Source organism: Lygodium microphyllum, chromosome 12 (assembly GCF_053477565.2).
Source record: "Lygodium microphyllum isolate KBCC chromosome 12, Lygodium_microphyllum_v1.1.10, whole genome shotgun sequence".
In the NCBI taxonomy this organism is placed as follows: Eukaryota; Viridiplantae; Streptophyta; class Polypodiopsida; order Schizaeales; family Lygodiaceae; genus Lygodium; species Lygodium microphyllum.
Window position 1 is genome coordinate 115,391,170 of NC_141146.1, and position 18,110 is coordinate 115,409,279.

At 41.5% G+C, this 18,110-nt stretch overlaps 1 protein-coding gene across 4 annotated transcripts in view; it reads left to right on the forward strand.

Moving 5' to 3' along the window:
* The window catches only part of HGL1 (heteroglycan glucosidase 1), a 101,398-nt gene that overhangs the window by 66,485 nt on the left and 16,803 nt on the right, over positions 1–18,110 (forward strand). For 2 of the 4 annotated variants that reach the window (XM_087689910.1, XM_087689907.1), the window contains exons 6-13: positions 14,328–14,410; positions 14,517–14,645; positions 14,732–14,900; positions 15,016–15,158; positions 15,313–15,399; positions 15,490–15,675; positions 16,396–16,563; positions 17,911–18,031. In XM_087689910.1, coding sequence (XP_087546036.1) covers positions 14,328–14,410; positions 14,517–14,645; positions 14,732–14,900; positions 15,016–15,158; positions 15,313–15,399; positions 15,490–15,675; positions 16,396–16,563; positions 17,911–18,031 — 1,086 coding nt within the window. The remainder of the gene's footprint in view (positions 1–14,327; positions 14,411–14,516; positions 14,646–14,731; positions 14,901–15,015; positions 15,159–15,312; positions 15,400–15,489; positions 15,676–16,395; positions 16,564–17,910; positions 18,032–18,110) is intronic. The other 2 variants (XM_087689908.1, XM_087689909.1) reach the window with 2 other exon arrangements.

Consider the following 18,110-nt stretch of genomic DNA (forward strand, 5'->3'; position numbering starts at 1 on the left):
ACAGGCCAAGTTCCTGCTCTGATCAGTGAATCCTAGTATTTGTGGATTGTAGAAGGGGGATCCCAAGCGTATTTGGTCTGGAAATACTTAACACCAAATTCTGCATTTAGCCTGGAAATACTTCACACCAAATTCGGCATTTTCAGCCCTAAAATAGTGACAAGCATCAATTTCCAGCCTAAAATAGTGGCAATCAGCTTAATTTGCCCGTTGTTTCAGAATGCTTGGGGAGTCAAATTAAGTCTTCCATAGTTTAGTACATTTAAATTGACTCATTTCATAACCTCTATGACCGATGCTACTAGCGCCCATATGGATGTCCAAGGATGTAACATCACCTTGCTATAGATCATAAAATCTCTTCAAATATGCTGTTAATCTTCAGATTTGTAGCAACAATCCTTCATGCATGGTTGAGATTTACTGACACACATTCTAGGTCAACCATAACCCTAATAACTGCTATAGCCGGGTCTGAAACAAAATTAAGGCCGAGAAATTTTAGATTTATAGAGGAGGAAGAGATGAGCAGCAAATTAGAGAGAATTCTTCAACAGGGTTTTTCTGCTATCTAATTCTGCAAAATCAGGCTCAGCAGATGTCAATTTCTCTAGAATGTGCATCACTTGCCGATATTGTCCCAAAACTGATCTGCACAGCCCTCTCCAGTCGTGCCTAGCCCAAAAATCACACTTGAATGGGAAAGAAAGAGCCCAACATGGAAGTAACTGTTGGGTGTAAAGTCCCTTCGTCTCCGTGGAAATAGTCTTACAGGTGTGAACACACCCTTATTGTACCTTGTACCCTAACATATAAATACATTCTTTTATTCTGTGTGTACCATCACGAACTGGTACACCTATCTCTGCATTCAGTCCCTCTTAACTCTCAGCTTTGCTCTGCAACTCATGCCTTGATCGCGCACTCCATTGCGCACTCTCCCCTTCGAACTAGTATCAGAGCATAAAGTGCACGGTTCTCGAGGTCAAAGGCAGACGTGGGGCAGGTAGTCGATGGGACTGCTGACTGACGGGCGCCACGTGTAACTGACTAGTGCACAGGAACTGCACGTGACGAAGACCAGGGAGACGGGCACTGTGGTGCTCCCAGTCGAGTGAGCAGTTGACAACCAGCGCAGGCAAAGGACTGGATGAGACTGCTGGTCGACAGCTTTGCGACAGTCGATAGGTTACTGGACGGCAGCAGACGACATGTGATTGCCGACGGGCGCAACCTGCAACCTGCACGACTAATGGGCCAACCCACGGGCGCAACCTGCGTGACTAACTGATGGGCCGAAGGACACCATGTGACTGGCAGGTCAACGGACTTGCGTCATGTCATTTTTTCAAAAAAGACCACAAATTCAGTTTTTTTCACTTCAAAATTCTCCTTGAATTTCTCCTTGGCCTGATGCGGGTTTGCGCGCATAAGCACAAAATTCAGATTTGTGCATATTTATGACCAGAAATCTGGGGCTTTTTAGATTGAGTGCTGCTCATGCAAAATTGAGGCATCTGCGTCAGAAATTGCAGACATTGTGCGCATTTGAATTGGGGATTTTGCCAAATTTACTAAAATTTTACTAATTTGAGTGAAATTTCTCAACATTGGACCCATAAAAATTGGGGCTTTTGCTGTATTGGTGAAATTTTGTTCAGCTGAGTTAGATTGGCTGACATTGGTGCACAATTGGACGTGAGAAATTTGGGGCTTTTGCAAATTTTTTTGAAATTTTGCTAATTTTTCCCGTTTAATGCTTTCGGGAATATGTATTAATGCAATCGGGGCAGATTGGTCAGTGAAAATTTGGGGCTTTTTCTGAAATCTGTGGATTTTGGGAAAGTTAATGTGTGAAATGCACTTTGGGAATATTGCTGAAGCAATCTTGTGGTTATACGCAGAGTGATTTGAGCATTTTTATCTCCCGCTTGTGCGATTTTGGAGAAATTGCAGAGATTTCTTGGTGTTTTGGGTATCAGAAGATGATACAAGAACATACCTATGTAGTACACATGTTGGACAGCTCCCATTGAATTGATGTATTGTTGATTATTCATGTTGCAGCAGTCTTAGTGATCATTTGCAGATCTGGGATTGGTGCAGATGTATTTTTGGTGATATTGTTGAAGTGGGAGTTACCTGGCATTGATGTATGCATTTAATGTATGCTGAAATTGCAGTCATACTGCTGAAAGTCATTTGTTCTACTGCTGTACATGTACTTGGACTGAATCTTGCTATTATTTGCTAAAAAATTGGGCTGAAATCAGCTGAATATTCAGCTCATTTTTGCTGTCATAAATTGCAGCATTGAAATTCTGGTTTATTGCTGAAAAATGACTGCAAATTCTTCTAGTAGCATTGACACTAAATCCCTCTTTGAAATCAAGAGGTTTGATGGCACTAGCTTTGACTTGTGGAAGGATAGGATGCAAGGCATTTTGTTTCTCAAGGACTATGAAGATGCTCTCTTGGAGATTAAGCTTGCAGCTATGACAGATGTGGATTGGGCTAGACTTAATAAGGAGGCCATTGCATACATTAAGATGGTAGTATCTAATGATGTATTTATAGACATCAAGCATCTTGATACAGGTTATGCTATATGGAAAAAGCTTAAGGACACTTATGAAAATACAACTCTTGTGAATCAAGTACATCTTATGTGTAAACTTGTGAACATGGAGTTGGATGATAAGGCAACATTTAAGCATTTGAGTGCTTTCATAGGGGTTTTGAGTCAGTTGTGTAGGACTCTGGTTTGGCGGCTTTCGATGATAAATTGAAAGCTATTTTCTTATTGATAACTTTGAGTGACAGTTGGGAATCTTTGGTTGTGTCACTTAACAACAATCCTACTTTGACTTTTGATGGTGTAAGAGGTTCAATCCTTAATGAAGAAATTAGAAGAAAGTCTAGTGGTGAAAGCACTGGCTCAGCTTACCATGTGAGAGGTAGGTCTGAAAAGAGGGGTAATGCAGCCAGTAAAGGGAAAAGCAGAAGCAAAAGCAAGGGCAAACAGCAGGATGTCACATGCTATCAGTGTGGGCGTAAAGGGCATAAAAAGCCCGATTGCCCGTACTTCAAGAAAGAGCAAGAAAGAAAGAAATAGCAGGGTAAGAAAAAGAAGGATGATAAGAAAGATGATGACAACTCTTCCTCAAAAGAAGTTGCAAAGGCAAATGTTGCATCTAGTCTGGTGATTGAAGAACTTTTTGACACTGAAGAGATACTTGTTGTAGCCTCATGTAATAATATAGACATTATGGCAGCAACTGGTGATATACACATCACCAAAAAAGAGGTTATTGATGCCTTACTTTTAGCTCATGATTGGCTGTCACAATCACGGATAGTGGACAGTGGTGTCTCTTTTCATGTTAACCCCTCTTTGGAGTCATTTTTTGAATACATTGTAGGTTGCCTATGCAAGGTTTACTTCGGTAATAACTATGCATGTGAGATGGAGGGTGTTGGCACATTTCACTTGGCTCTTGAAAATGGCCAAGAGCTGATTTTGCAAGATGTCAGATTTGTATCGGGGATAAAGAAAAGTCTACTATTAGTTGGGTAGCTTGATGCTAAAGGGTATTTTACTACCTTTGGTGGTGGATATTAGAAGGTCCGTAAGGGCTCTATGCTGATTGTTAAAGGCAGCAAAAGGGACACTTTATATTACTTGCATTGTAAAGCATTACCTGGCAAGTTCTTAGCTGTGGCTGAAGTCCATTGACACAGATGGAGCTTTGGCACAAAAGACTTGGTCATATGAGCTAGAAAGGCCTTCAGGTTCTCTCCCCTTTAGGAAGATTTGATGCAAAGGCTCTGGTCTCGAATTTTGTAATGATTGCTTATACGGAAAATGTAACCAGCCTTCCTGCCGTGGATGGGTGGTAAATCCTTGATTACAACTTAATTACAGCAGCAAACAATTAATGCAAATCTGAAAATACAAATTTACCTACTGATCTTGGACAATGCACACCCGATTGCTTCCAAAATCAGCACCTCTTTCGGTATTTCTTTAGCTTTATTGAAGAAGTTGATTTACAAAGGCATCCAGGTAAAGTTGCAACAACTGAGGATGGTCTGGACTCTGAAACATAGCATCTCAAAAGATCTAACACTGTGGAATTCAATTCTTGAGACTGACCATCTGTCTATTGATGGAAGAATGATGAAAATTTCAGTGTGGTACCCATATTCTCAAACAAGCCCTTCCAAAATAAACTGGTTATCAGAGGGTCTCGATCACTAATGATCGACTCTGGCATACCATGATACTTAAAGATGTGCTACCATGCCATATGATCAGCCTTTATTTTCTTCCTCATCGGAATGAAATGGGCTTATTTGCTAAACCTGCAAATGATAGTCCATATCCCATCATTCCCTGTAGGTGTCTTAGAAAGCTCAAGAATAAAGTCCATTGCAATGCTCTGTCAAGGCCTATTTGGAATAGGCAAGGGCTGCAACAAACCCAACATCTTTTGCCTATCATGCTTTACCTTCTGGCATATGATGCATGTCTTAACAAACTGTTCTACATCATACCTCAAAGCTGGGCAATAAAAGAAATGCTCCACTGCCTTGACCGTAGCATCAATACCTCCATGTCCTGCATACGGAGGAGCATGACTTTCAATGATAACTTTAGGCCTTAACTGCTTTGTGACACATAGTCGTCCATGCATCATTAGAAATCCATCTCTTACACAAAGTGTCCATGCCTTTGGCCATTGCAAAGCCGATCATAAACATTAGCAAAGTTTGAATCAACAACATATTGCTCTTTCATGGCATCCAACTCAGTGTGATAAACCATATTGACAGTTGACAACTAAGGTTTACGTGACATTGCATCACTTTTTCCACTCTTTCTCTGCAATTTGTTCCTCTTTCCAGCCCTATTATCAGATCTGCCTTGATTTTCAGCTTTATTTTCAGATTTACCCTTTTTCTCAGCCTTCGACTCTTTGACATGTGACTTGGCATCATTATCGTGGAATCTTGCATCCTTTCCACGCAGCAATGCGTCGGTTGTAGTAGCAGTTTCTATAAGCTCAGACATGTTGGAAACAGTGGACTTAATGCAAAAATCGTGAATACCGTTTGGCAAACCACAAATATACTTCTCCACTTACTCATGGAGGGATACTGTGCAATAAGAAGGTTCCCAAAACTTCTTATTATACTGATCCAAGTTCTTGCAGTCTTTGGAATTCAATTGATTCCAAGTTGTCATAATGTCTACTTAAAAGGTACTTGTCAATCAATTTGAAGCAAACATTAGATTGAACTAGTCCCAAGTGGTAGGTGACTTCCCTTGAATAAGAAGTGTAGACCACCACTGCAATGCATTTCCCTTAAAAAATGTGGTTGCCTTGCATATCTTAGATGCCTCGGTGAAGTTGCCTCCAGAATAGGCTGCATCAAACTGCTGGATAAAAACAAGTGCTTTCAGCCTATATTGTGTACCATTGAAAGGCTCAAACTTCACACTTTTGCCATTCTCATCATAGTATTTTGCTACCCCTTTGGGTGTCAAGTTGCCATACAGTGGCTGCTGCAAAAAGGGTGCATTTGCTGAATTTACATCAAAACCAATGCCAACGGAGCATTTGCATGACCAACATTCATTCCTTGAGGTCCCATAAGCATTCGGGGGTGCAGATGCAGTACCTAACATGCTACTTTGTGCCCCAGGCATCAAGCCTGTGCTGCCATACATAGTGTTTTGTATATTTCCAGCCATACCCGAATACATTGGGCCTCGCACTCCATGCATTGATTGCTGCATACCATAGGGATTTGTGCCATACATTCCCGTATGCGCTCCTTGTCCAACCATAGCATGAAAAATCGTGCTTTCACCAAAATGTCATGGCTGCCCCATCATAGCATGCACGCCTGGCTGTCCAAAATCCATTGGATTGGCACTTCCGTGATGGCCTTGCATTTGCATTCCTTGCCCTGTAGGTATCAAGTGTTTTATTTCATTAGCATCTTTGGGAGCTTCAAATGAAGGGTTTGGCATTATCTTTGGGGCATCTTGCTGTCCCGAAGGTGTAGAAGACGTCTTCTTCTTCTTGCCTTTGCTGTCCTTCTTTGGAGCATTCAAAAATCGGGTAAATTGAGGATCCTTTGCCAATTCAGCAAAGAGATTTGCTGCTGTCCTCATTCGATTCTTGAACTGGTTATAAAGTTCCTCTTCACTTTGCTGGTCATCAACCTCCTTATGCCCTGAAGGGTGTGCATCTTGCCCAACAGCAACATTTTCAGCTTGCCGTCCATAATCTGAGCCTTGTCCAAGGTCAGTCATTGCATTTCCTTCATTCCCATGTGAACGTTTATATTGAGAGGCGTCATCACTGCTTGAGTCCATCTCACTGTATGAAGACACACTGCTGTAATTTCTCAGCTGAGTAAAAATCAACTCTAGCACAAAGCTTTGGCTTGCAATCAGGTGCCTTGGGCCCACCTAATCAAGGGATTGAGTGGTGTCTCGGCAACGGAACCATGTAACCAGCCTTCTTCCGTGGATGGGTGGTAAATCCCTGATTACAACTTAATTACAGCAACAAACAGTTAATGCAAATCTGAAAATACAAATTTACCTATTGATCTTGGACAATGTACACCCGATTGGCCCCGAAATTGACGCCCCTTTCGGTAATTCTTTAGCTTTATTGAAGAAGAAGTTGATTTACAATCCCTTTCGGTATTTCAACTCCCCTTGTCGTGATGATTCACAAGAAGTCTTTAACCTGATTTGTTCCTTGGTTCGGGCAATCAATTGGCCTTCTTGCTTTGGTGGAGATGGAAAATGCTCCAAATTCAATTATTTGCTGGTTCCTCCACTTGAATAGGCTAAAAAACAGCTTCAGCCATGTTGAATCCAAGTCTTGGATCTTCTAATTTCTGGCACGCTTCTTGAGGCTGTTGCTAAACGCTAATTTCTACTGCAGGTTAGGATTTATAGCAGAGAAATCTGAAATTTCTCAGCCTCTAAGGGTCCAAATGCTGAGATCTTCGGAGCAAGGTTGTGAAATGGCAGGGGGATGAGAGGGAAAGTTGTAGAGAGAGAAAATTCAAAGTTTTGTCGTGAAGAATGACTGAAAGTCAGTCAAATGCAATTGCTACCCTGCCACAATAGCATGTAGATACAAAGAACTGAAGAAAATCAGTCATTTACTGTTGCTGTCTTGTCTCAACAGCCTGTAGATGCTGTCTCCTGTTGTTGATTGGTCTTCTCTTGCCCTTAGCAGCCTCAGAAGGTCCTCCAATGGCTGCAAATCAGACCAACAGCCTCCCCTCCCTCTCTCTTGCAGACTAAATTTATGAAAATGTCTCTCTCCAATCTCTAAAGACGTTTTTCAGTCTTTTTGCAAATAAAGAGTGGCTAATTATATTACTTCAGGAAAAAACCTTTGAATATAAGGAAGTGCTTATGCTCAACAGACTAACTAGAGCTGATGCAGAGTCGCAAATATATCAAACTTACAAGCTTCTCAGGGCGGTCTAGGGGGAATGGGGGCAAGAAGCCAGGGAGGGGGGGTGTAGCGCCATTTGGGGTTGCCTGCCTGCATCTCGAAAAATAGGTCTTGGCCGCCCCAAATGCACATGAAATGACAACGGAGCTCCTAACGAGCCTTGGACTCACCTTGCACTTGATCCCATCGTTCGTGGAGGAAGTGGATGATGGAGGTCCAGAGCTTTGCTAAGGTCGCTTGTACTGAAAGTCTCTCTTTGCGAAGAACCTCCTAATACCATGCCTTCCAGATATGCCATCCAGTAAGACTCCCTATGATCTCCCATACTTCAGAGCGGTTTACTGTGGACTCCAATACTTCGCGGATGGGTAGAGCCTTCAAACGGACCACTGCGCATGACCTTGTCTTGATAATGAATTTCGTGTCTTGCATCGTGGCCTCATACAGAAGGTGATAGCCTTGGCTGACTGTCTACTAGTGGAAAGCCCCCCAAGAGATGCATCCAAGGCTAGGAGCCATGCGGTGAAGGCTGCAGCATGCTCCTCTCCACACTAGCTATGCCACCTCTCACGGCCAAAGGCAGTGTTTTGGGGTTTCCAGAAGTTGCTGTGTGCAACGCTTACAAACTCTCTCCTTTTGCATTTGGACAAGCCAACTTCCCACCGCCAAGCTTCCATGTGCCACCAGCCATAAGAAATACGGTACTCTCCTCGGTCTCCAGCTATTCCATAGGTGGTGCTAGAAGGTCCGTCGGAAAGGCTCTGTGATGTCGTGCTTTGCCCAGTGCTTGCTACGCGATGGTGCCCAATCCATATCCTCCTGTATTAGTACGTGTCTGCCAATCCTGGTAGTGTACTCCAGGAGCCCTAGTGGCTTCTTAGCGACTGCAGTGGTTGGCCATAGCCACTCCCTTGGATCCCACTTTAGCTCATCAAGTGGCCTGTCCTCCCAGATCCAAAGGTGCCACTCCTTGAACTCCTCCCAAAAGACAAAAGGGTCTAACCGCCATATCTTTCCCTGAAGGCCAATCACTCGGATCCTCCTCCATGAAAGGAAGCAATCCCCTCGTCCTGTTGCCCCTTATCAAGAGCCAGATGTCCCCCCTTTTATACGGTGAAGAAAGTCCCAGGTGGAGCGCCCCCCACTCTACCGGCCACCTGGAGGGGGATGCCTGTTGGTGAAAACCTAGCGGCCTATACCTCCCCGGGCTGTATCGGCTCCCAAAGTCATAGTAGTGCAGCCACTGCCTTGGCTGCCCAGTCACAATGACCTACTGTCTAAAGGAGTATCCGCATGCCTCAATGTGTGGGAACTGTGGGATATTCTTGACCTCTTTAATTGCCACCCGTACCTTTGGGACTCTTGCAGCTATCGTTACGTTTGTGAAAGACGTGGAAAGGACCGTGTCGAAGGGCGGGCAACGCGGGAAAAATGGCAGTGCCGCGGGGAAGGGGGATGGCAGGGGGCGGTGTGTCCTAGGACAACGGGCGGGGGAGAGGGCACGATGGCAGCGGGTAGACAAGGCGGGTGCGAGCAGTCGGGGGCAGGCAGTTAGGGGCGAGCAGTCGGGGGCGGGCACGGCAAATGGGTAGGGCGTAGGTAGATAGGGCGGGGGGGGGTGTCAGTGTGGGGGGTGAGTAGACATGCTGGCGTGATCAGTTGGGGGGTGGGTACAAACAGTTGGGGCAAGGGGCAACAGTGCGACATGACGAGACGGAGTGTCACTGTTTTTACAAAACTCTATAATTAGACGTTTTCAGTCTTGCATGGACATTTTTTGACAAGTGGCAGACTTCCCAAATTGTTTTTGTAGCATTTTTCATAATTAAATATTAATTATCAGCCTTTAAATATAAAAAATTAATCTAATAATTATTTCGGTGCCTTGAAAAATAATATGACTGGCCAATAATTAAATTGGCTAGGCAACTTCCATTCTCGAGTATCTCTGCGTCATCTTTGACTATCAAATTGGCGTTAGGTACTATTAAATGCCACTTCTCTAGTGTCACCAACTGACACTTATCGCCAAATGAATGACCTAGGCCAACAACTGGTACCTCACATGTGCAACATTTACTTAATCATGTGATTAAAAATTAATCCACATGTTAAGTGAGGTTTCAAAAATACATGTCCTCATGATAGAAAGCATGTGAAGTCTCCTTAGTACTTTGGTGTCATTAAGAAGTCTAATACTCTTGACTTGGTACACTCTGATGTGTGCACTATGCATGTTAATTTGTATGGGGGTGCACGCTACTTTGTTACTTTCATGGATGATTTCAGTAGAAAGTCACGGGTGCATGTACTTAAAAGAAAAAAGGAAGTGTTGGATGCTTTTAAGAAGTTTCATGCTTTTGTGACCACACAAAAAGGGCTTAGTTGAAAGCCATAAGAATAGATAATGGGGGTGAGTATGTCTCAAATGAATTCAACAAGTTTTGTGAGATGCATGGCATTAAGAGGGAGTTGACAGCCCCTTAAAATCCTGCATCAAATAGTGTGGCTGAAAGATTTAACTGCACACTTTGTGAGAGAGTCAGATGCATGCTATCCACAGCTAATCTCCCGTAGTAGTTTTGGGGAGAGACTCTTAAAATTGCAGTTCATGTATGCAATCGCTCTTCCAATCATGCATTGGAAAATGGCATTCCTGAAGAGGTCTGGTATGGCAAACCTGCTTTATATGACCATTTGCGTGTCTTTGGTTGTGATGCCTTTGTGCATGTACCTGTAGAACGGAGGACCAAACTAGACATGAAATCCATCAAGGGCATCTTCATGGGATATGGAGATTAGGGAGAGATGGGTTATAGAGTTTGGCTTCCTCAGGGTAGGACGATAGTGCGCAGCCGAGACGTAGCATTTAATGAGACAAAGTTGCTGAAAAATGATACACATAATGATCTTGACAAAAAGAAGGTCAAATTTCAGCATGAACAGCCAGCCATTCAGCAGCCATTAGCTGAAAATTCTGTTCCGTTTGATGTTGAAAATGAGTAGCAACCTATTGTGCTACAGCTAGAAGATCATGGACAGCAAATAGATGCACAGGATGAAATAGGACAGCAAGAAGAACATGCTGAAAACAGATTATAGCAGCAAGAAAATGCTGAAAATCAACCACCTGGTGATGGTGTGCACATTCCTCAGGATGTAGGCCCACTGCCTGATAATACAGATCATTGGGTAAGAAGATCTACACATGTCAGAAGGCAGCTACAAAGGTTTCAGCCATCTTTGGATTACATTCTGCTGACTAATGAGGGTGAGCCTCTGACATTTAAAGAGGCATAGTCACGTGAAAACAAGAGAAAGTGGGAGCTTGCTATGCAGGAAGAGATAAAGTCTCTATATTCTAAAAACACATGGGAGCTTGTACCTTTGCCCAAGGATAGAAAAGCTATTCCTAATAAATGGGTTTACAAAGTGAAATGTATTGATGGGAAGCCCAAGTACAAGGCATGGCTTGTTGCTAAGGGCTATACATAGAAGGAAGGCATAGACTTCCAAGAAGTCTTTTCACCAGTGGTAAAGATGACTACGCTCCGTGTTTTGTTTGCTCTCACTGCATCCTTGGATTTAGAGTTGGATCAGATGGATGTGAAGACTGCTATTCTTCATGGTGACTTGGATGAAGAGCTGTATATAAAGCAACCAAAAGGATTTGTTATTCCAGGAAAAGAGCATTTGGTTTGCAAGTTGAAACACAGTTTATATAGGCTGAAACAAGCCCCTAGACAATGGTACAAAAAATTTGATACCTTTATGCTCAACCATGGATTTAAATGCAGTCATGCAGATCACTGCTTATACACTGAAAAGGCTGATGATGGAAGCCTTCTTGTGCTGGTTTTATATGTGGATGACATGCTGATTGCAAGACAACATAAGAGTACTTTGAATGCTCTTAAAGGGCAGCTGAGGTCAGCCTTCTTCATGAAAGATTTGAGGGCAGGTGAACACATTTTGGGTATGCGCATTAAAAGAGACAGAGGGAAGTATTTGTTGTTTCTCTCACAGGACAAGTACATCAGCAAAGTACTTGACAGGTTTAATGTGGCTGATGCTAAGCCTCTTGGTGTGCCTTTACCACCACATACAAAGCTGATTGCACTAAGGATGATGTAGCTGCTAGTACCATGAAGGGTATACCTTATGCATCAGCTTGTGGATCTTTGATGTATACCATGGTTGCAACTCGCCTTGACATTGCTCATGCAGTGGGAGTTGCTAGTAGATTTATGTCTAACCCTAGCACGCCACATTGGGAAGCAGTGAAATGTTTCTTTAGATACTTGAAAGGTACACAAGAAAAGTGTATATGCTATGGAAAGGGTACACTAGAGTTGTAGGGATTTTGTGATTCACACATGGTAGGAGATCTTGACACTAGAAAATCTACCAGTGGGTATGTTTTTACTTTGGTTGGTGGAGCTATCTCTTGGTGTTCAAGATTGTAGAAAATTGTGGCAGACTACTACAGAGGTTGAGTATATTTCAGCCACAGAAGCTTCTAAGGAAGCTATTTGGCTTGGCCGTTTGGTCAAGGATTTTGGTCTTTCTTCACGTACTCCAGTGCTTGGTTGTGATAGCCAGAGTGTAGTATGTTTGGCTAAGAATGCCATGTTCCATGCACGTACCAAACACATAGATGTTCGGTACACTTTATACGACATGTCTTGGATGATGGTCTTGCCACATTGACTAAGGTCAAAACCCAAGATAACCCTACAAAAGTTCTCACTAAGTGTCTTGCAAAGGCTCAGCATGAGCATTGCATTCGTTTAGGGGAGTTGGTTAGCTTAAAGGTACCACTTCGGGCCTTTAAGTGGGAGGTTGTTGGGTGTAAAGTCCCTTCGTCTCCGTGTAAATAGTCTTACGGGTGTGAACACACCCTTATTGTACCTTGTACCCTAACGTATAAATACATTCTTTTATTCTTTGTGTACCATCACGAATTGGTACACCTATCTCTGCGTTCACTCCCTCTTACTCTCAGCTTTGCTCTGCAGCTCACGCCTTGATCTCGCACTCCATTGCGTACTCTCCCCTTTGTGTATCTCTGGTTTGCAATGTGGCAAAAATATGTGTAATCGCTTGCAAGTCATGCAACATCATAATCTAACAACATGTGCACTTGTTGCTTGACCCAATTGATACCCATGGCTTGGTGAATTTCCAGCAAGCAAAAGTAAGCTATAATTCACATATATGAAGCATAATTATTGGTTGAATCATAAGGGATACATCCATTAATCATAAAACAACAATGTTTTGACAACCTAGGCAAAGTAATGCATAGATCAAGCATAAATAGTGCCTCATAGGGAAGATGCATCACATGCATCACTTGCATCATATACATCTTTGAGTAACCCTTGCAAATATACATCACTTGCACATCAAATGTAACTGATGTAAATATCCCTGACCAAGATTTGACTTAGGTACCCCACATGCACGTGTCCACAACAACTTTTTCCAATGTCCCTTGCTGCCCAAGCTAGGATTGCCTTGTCACCGTGAACACTTTCAACTTAATCTCACATGTGCACCATAGATGTGCACAAATTTGCAGCAACTGGAAGAGCAGATATGTTCTGTGTCTACAAGATCTTGTAGAACATCAACTCTAGTCTTCTCAATTGCACCAATCTCAGAAATGGCTATTTGTCAAAATGTAATCTCACATACATGCCATAGATGTGCACAAATTTGCAGCAAACTGAAGAGCAGATATGTCCTGAGTCTACAAGATCTTGCAGAACATGAACTCAGTTGTCTTAATTGCACCAACCTCAGAAATGCATATTTGTCAAAACCTTTGTACCATTCTGGTGCTTGATTTTTTATAATGAGAGTACTAGTGAAAGAGCAGAATGGCAAGCCAAAGGAACTTGCTTTAGATGCCAAAGAGAGAAAGAAAAAAGATCTCATTGAGTTCAATTAGAGCTAGGTGGGCAAAACTTAAGAACTACAAGAAATGTACAATTGTATGGAGCTAGCCTTGGGAATAGTTTCTGAAGCTAAGACCCAGGAGCAACCTTTGGGAGACAACCATGAGCCTTGAGAAGAGTTTCTTCAACTTTCTTTAGAAGGAAGATCATGAAGACCTGATCCAAAGTTAGATCAGTGATCTATGAAGATTTATGAACTTAGACCTTGTCAAGTAAGAGAGAGCATCCAGAGTTAGACTTGTGAGTCAACAAAGGTTGAACTAACTGAAAATCACAGAAATGCCTTTCTAAAGACCACTAGACTCGAGAGACCACGAAGTATTGACATTGCCACTTTTGAACCTTACATATGGACTAAATGCCATGCCAAAACTTCTTTACTATTGTGTTGCGGGGATTCCAGTAATAAGAATAATAGATGAACTTGAAAATGGAAATCCCAGTTACTTTGTCTAGATACCAATGGAGAAAGAAGATTTTCCATTGAGGTAGCAAAATTTGGGCACTACCAGAAATATATGGTGGTGGGTAGCCAGACGGTGGAAATCATGTGTGGAATAACCTTGGGTATAGTTTTCTGAGGAAGAGAACCAAGAGCTACCTTTGAGAGAGAACCATAAGCCTACGGTGACAGGTCTGGGAAATTTGCAGATTTAATCTACTAAATAAAGATCTGACTCATTCATACTTGTTCATACACAACTCCTTGGAATACTCCGTGTTGTTTTGAGATGCAGTCATTGTCTATCTATGGGTTGTCTCTATACTATGAAGGTTCACAACTTGTAAAGTTTATTTGTTGTTAATTTACACCATTGGTTGTGCTGGATTTGTATTTCTGGCTTTAAGTGGATATGTATGAAATCAGGAACAATCCCTATGCCTCCAAAGTGGAGTCTTGGATACCATCAATGCAGATGGAGTTATGAACCTGATTCAAGAGTCTTAGAGGTTAGATTAGTCAAAGTGACCCTACATTATTGAGGTTCAACTTTATGAATAAGAGCAAAACTCTATAAATTTAACTGCATACAAAATCTATTGTACAACATTTCAGATTCTTTACCAAACCACAGCTAATGTCATACAGATTGCTAAATCATTTCGAGAGAGAAAGGTCCCTTGTGATGTCATCTGGATGGACATTGACTACATGGATGGATTTCAATGTTTTACTTTTCATCCGGTGTGTCTTAGTTTGTCTATGCTTTACGTATGCTTGTAATATAGAAAAAAAATTTGAGATACTAAAATTTGGGAATTCGGAAACAGGAAAAGTTTTCAGATCCACAGAAATTGGCAAGTGCCTTACATGAAGATGGCTTCAAGGCTGTGTGGATGCTTGATCCTGGCATTAAATCAGAAGCTGGGTATGCTATTTATGAGAGTGGAAGTTCTGAAAGCGTTTGGGTATTGTCATCCGAGAAAAAACCTTATGTTGGTAAACGTGTTCAGTGCCTTCAGCCAGACTTTACAAGATAATCATGATGATCTTTAGGAAATGTTTCTTAACTGTCTTCAGAATTTGTAATAAAGATTAACTGTGATGTCAACAGGTGAAGTGTGGCCAGGGCCATGTGTCTTTCCTGATTTTACATCAGAAAAAACACGCAAATGGTGGGCTGATCTTGTGAGCAAATTTATAAACAATGGTGTTGATGGCATATGGAATGACATGAATGAACCTACGGTATTCAAGGTATTGTGCTGTTTAGGGCTCAAATGAAAATAGTTTCAGTATGACACTTCAGGTTTAGGCTTGGGCTGGAACTATGTCTCCTGTAACACAAATCTACAAATTGAAGTAATTGCTAGCTTCTGTTCAAACTTTAATATTTATATGCTTTTTGCAGACAGTAACAAAAACAATGCCTGACAACAATTTTCATTGTGGCGATTCTGAAATAGGAGGCTCACAAAACCATTCATATTATCATAATGTAATCCCATGTTCCCGCTACATGTACATTTTTCAGTTCAGTCTTGATAATTGACTCCATGATACATAATTGACAAAATTTATTAGGCAGGTTTATGGCATGTTGATGGCCAGATCAACTTATGAAGGTATGCTGCTTGGTAATCCATCAAAGAGGCCATTTGTACTCACAAGAGCTGGGTTCATTGGCAGTCAAAGACATGCAGCTACATGGACAGGAGATAACCTCTCAACATGGGATCACCTTCACATGAGTGTTCCAATGGCCTTGAATATGGTGAAAATTCTTTTGTTATGTTTGAGTGTTATTTGCCATTGATTAGAATAGGGAAGCTCATGTCATAGTTCCATTTCAACATGTATCACAGAAAAAAAGGTGTATACCACAGTCCACTCGTGATATCATAGAGCTTGAGCGTTGTTTTTGACTCCTGATAGTATATCACATGGCCATCTTCTCACATGGAAGCTTCCTTTGTGCATTGAAGTACTAAATGTAGCGTGTTTAGTGGGAAAAAGGTTTTTCTTTTCCTTGCATTATTTCTGGATCTAACAAGAAGTTTTTTGTACATGTTCTGCTTAACTACAGGGTCTTAGTGGGCAACCATTTTGTGGTTATGTGTGAGTGTCATGCATCATTGATTAGAATAGGGAAGCTCATGTCACAGTTCCATTTCACAGTGCTTGCTCTTCTGTCAAGCATCATATGTTGTATGTTAGGTCAATCGCAACATGTATATCACAGGAAAAAAAGTGTTTACCACGGTCCACTTGTGATATCATAGATTTCGAATAGCTTGAGCCACATAAACTAGCTTAAAGTTGTTTTTCACTCTGGGTAGTATACCACACGGCTGTCTTCTCACATTGAAGCTTTCGTCGTGCATTGAAGTACTAAATGTATATTGTTTGCTGGGAAAAATGGTTTTTTTTTAATCCCTTGCATTGTTTCTGGATCCGACTACAAGTTTTTTGTACATGTTCTGCTTAACTACAGGGTCTTAGTGGGCAACCATTTTGTGGTCCTGATATTGGAGGATTTGCTGGGGATGCTACACCAAAACTTTATGCACGCTGGATGGGCATTGGTGCACTGCTCCCATTCTCTCGAGGTCACTCAGAGGAAGGAACGATTGACCATGAACCTTGGTCATTCGGTGATGAGGTGCACACATATGCAAATGGCCCCCCTTGTTCTCTATAACTACCGGGCTTTTCACTTGTGTTTGTCCTTTGCTGTTTGGAGATGTTTCTCAACATTTTAAATGCATGATGCCTACATAGCAAAATATGGAATTCAATGATGTGACTGTGGAGTTACTAATTTCTCAATTGATTATTTTTTAGCATAGTAGATATATAGAGACTTGATTCATGTACATCAAAGGCTTAACAAATTTCATCTCAAATAGCTCCAACAAAACGTTCTCTCCTAATGCATGTGCCTCTTACACACCCTGTATAAGTTTGAAGATTCATGTGTTAAAACATGTGACTTATGGACTCATGGTCAATGTGTTAAAGCATTTGACACTATTTGTGGATAGTGCTAATAACATTACAACTAGAGTGCAACCATATTGACAGTGTCTTCACACGCACTATGTAGGCTTGAGCAAGTAAATTTAAAATTTTTATTACATTGTCAATATGTTCTATCGTTGTTTGTCTTTTTGTTTAAACTAACAAATACAGCCTTGCTGCAAAAAGAAAGATATCATGACTCTTTTTTTTAGTACATGGGATTTTCCCAACTCCTAAAAATGCTGGTTGTCTGAAACTTGCCATAAAAGCAGGCAGACATAGAAGATTAGCACCACAAAGCACACCCAAATTCATAACCATTTACCTTGTTACTGACAAGCACTGATTGTGGCAACATTGTGGTCCGCAAATAGAATAACTTCACATTGTCCAAGTCATGTAAGACCTCAAAACTCATATTGGCAAACTAAGATTTTCTATGATATGAGCATTGATGTAGAAAATTGACAATATTTGACAAAGAAATGAGAAATTCCTTGAGAGCAATCTAGCCCAAAGTGGTATAGCACAAAATGGTGAAAGTGTTGAATATTCAATCATTACTTATTTTGTGAACTTATTGCTTGCTATAAATTAATGTAAATCAGTGCATTTTTGGGTTCAACCACCATTCTACTGAAAAGGAAGGCTGGTTTTACCTTTCTTTAGGATCCCCTTAGCATTGGGGCTCTCCCTTGGTTGGCTTCCATGGATCCTATTTTGGGACATCATCAACATTTCCCTTTGAAAAACATTCATGAACATGCTTCTAATTGAAAGAAGATCATGTCTTTGCAAGGGCACTGGGATCTCATAGGCAGTAGTATCCCCTCATCGTCATGGCTCTGGATAGAGGTCACACTATGGACATTGTAGATGGTTCTTCAAGAAATTCTTAAGGAATCTTTGGATAATGCTGGAGGTTGCAGCTATTTGAGGTCTTTGGAATAACTGTCTCATTATTTGAAAAAATATTTGATTAATGCAGTGTGAAAAGGTATGTCGGCTAGCTCTGGAGAGGAGATACAGGCTTTTACCACATTTATACTCCCTCTTTTACAAGAGTCATATAACAGGCGTGCCTGTAATGACTCCACTGTTTTTTTCTGGTATGAAAGCTCTAACCTTTTCCAAGAATATGAGATGTAGGATGTTGGATGTTTATCTGCTTATGAAATTGGCATCCAG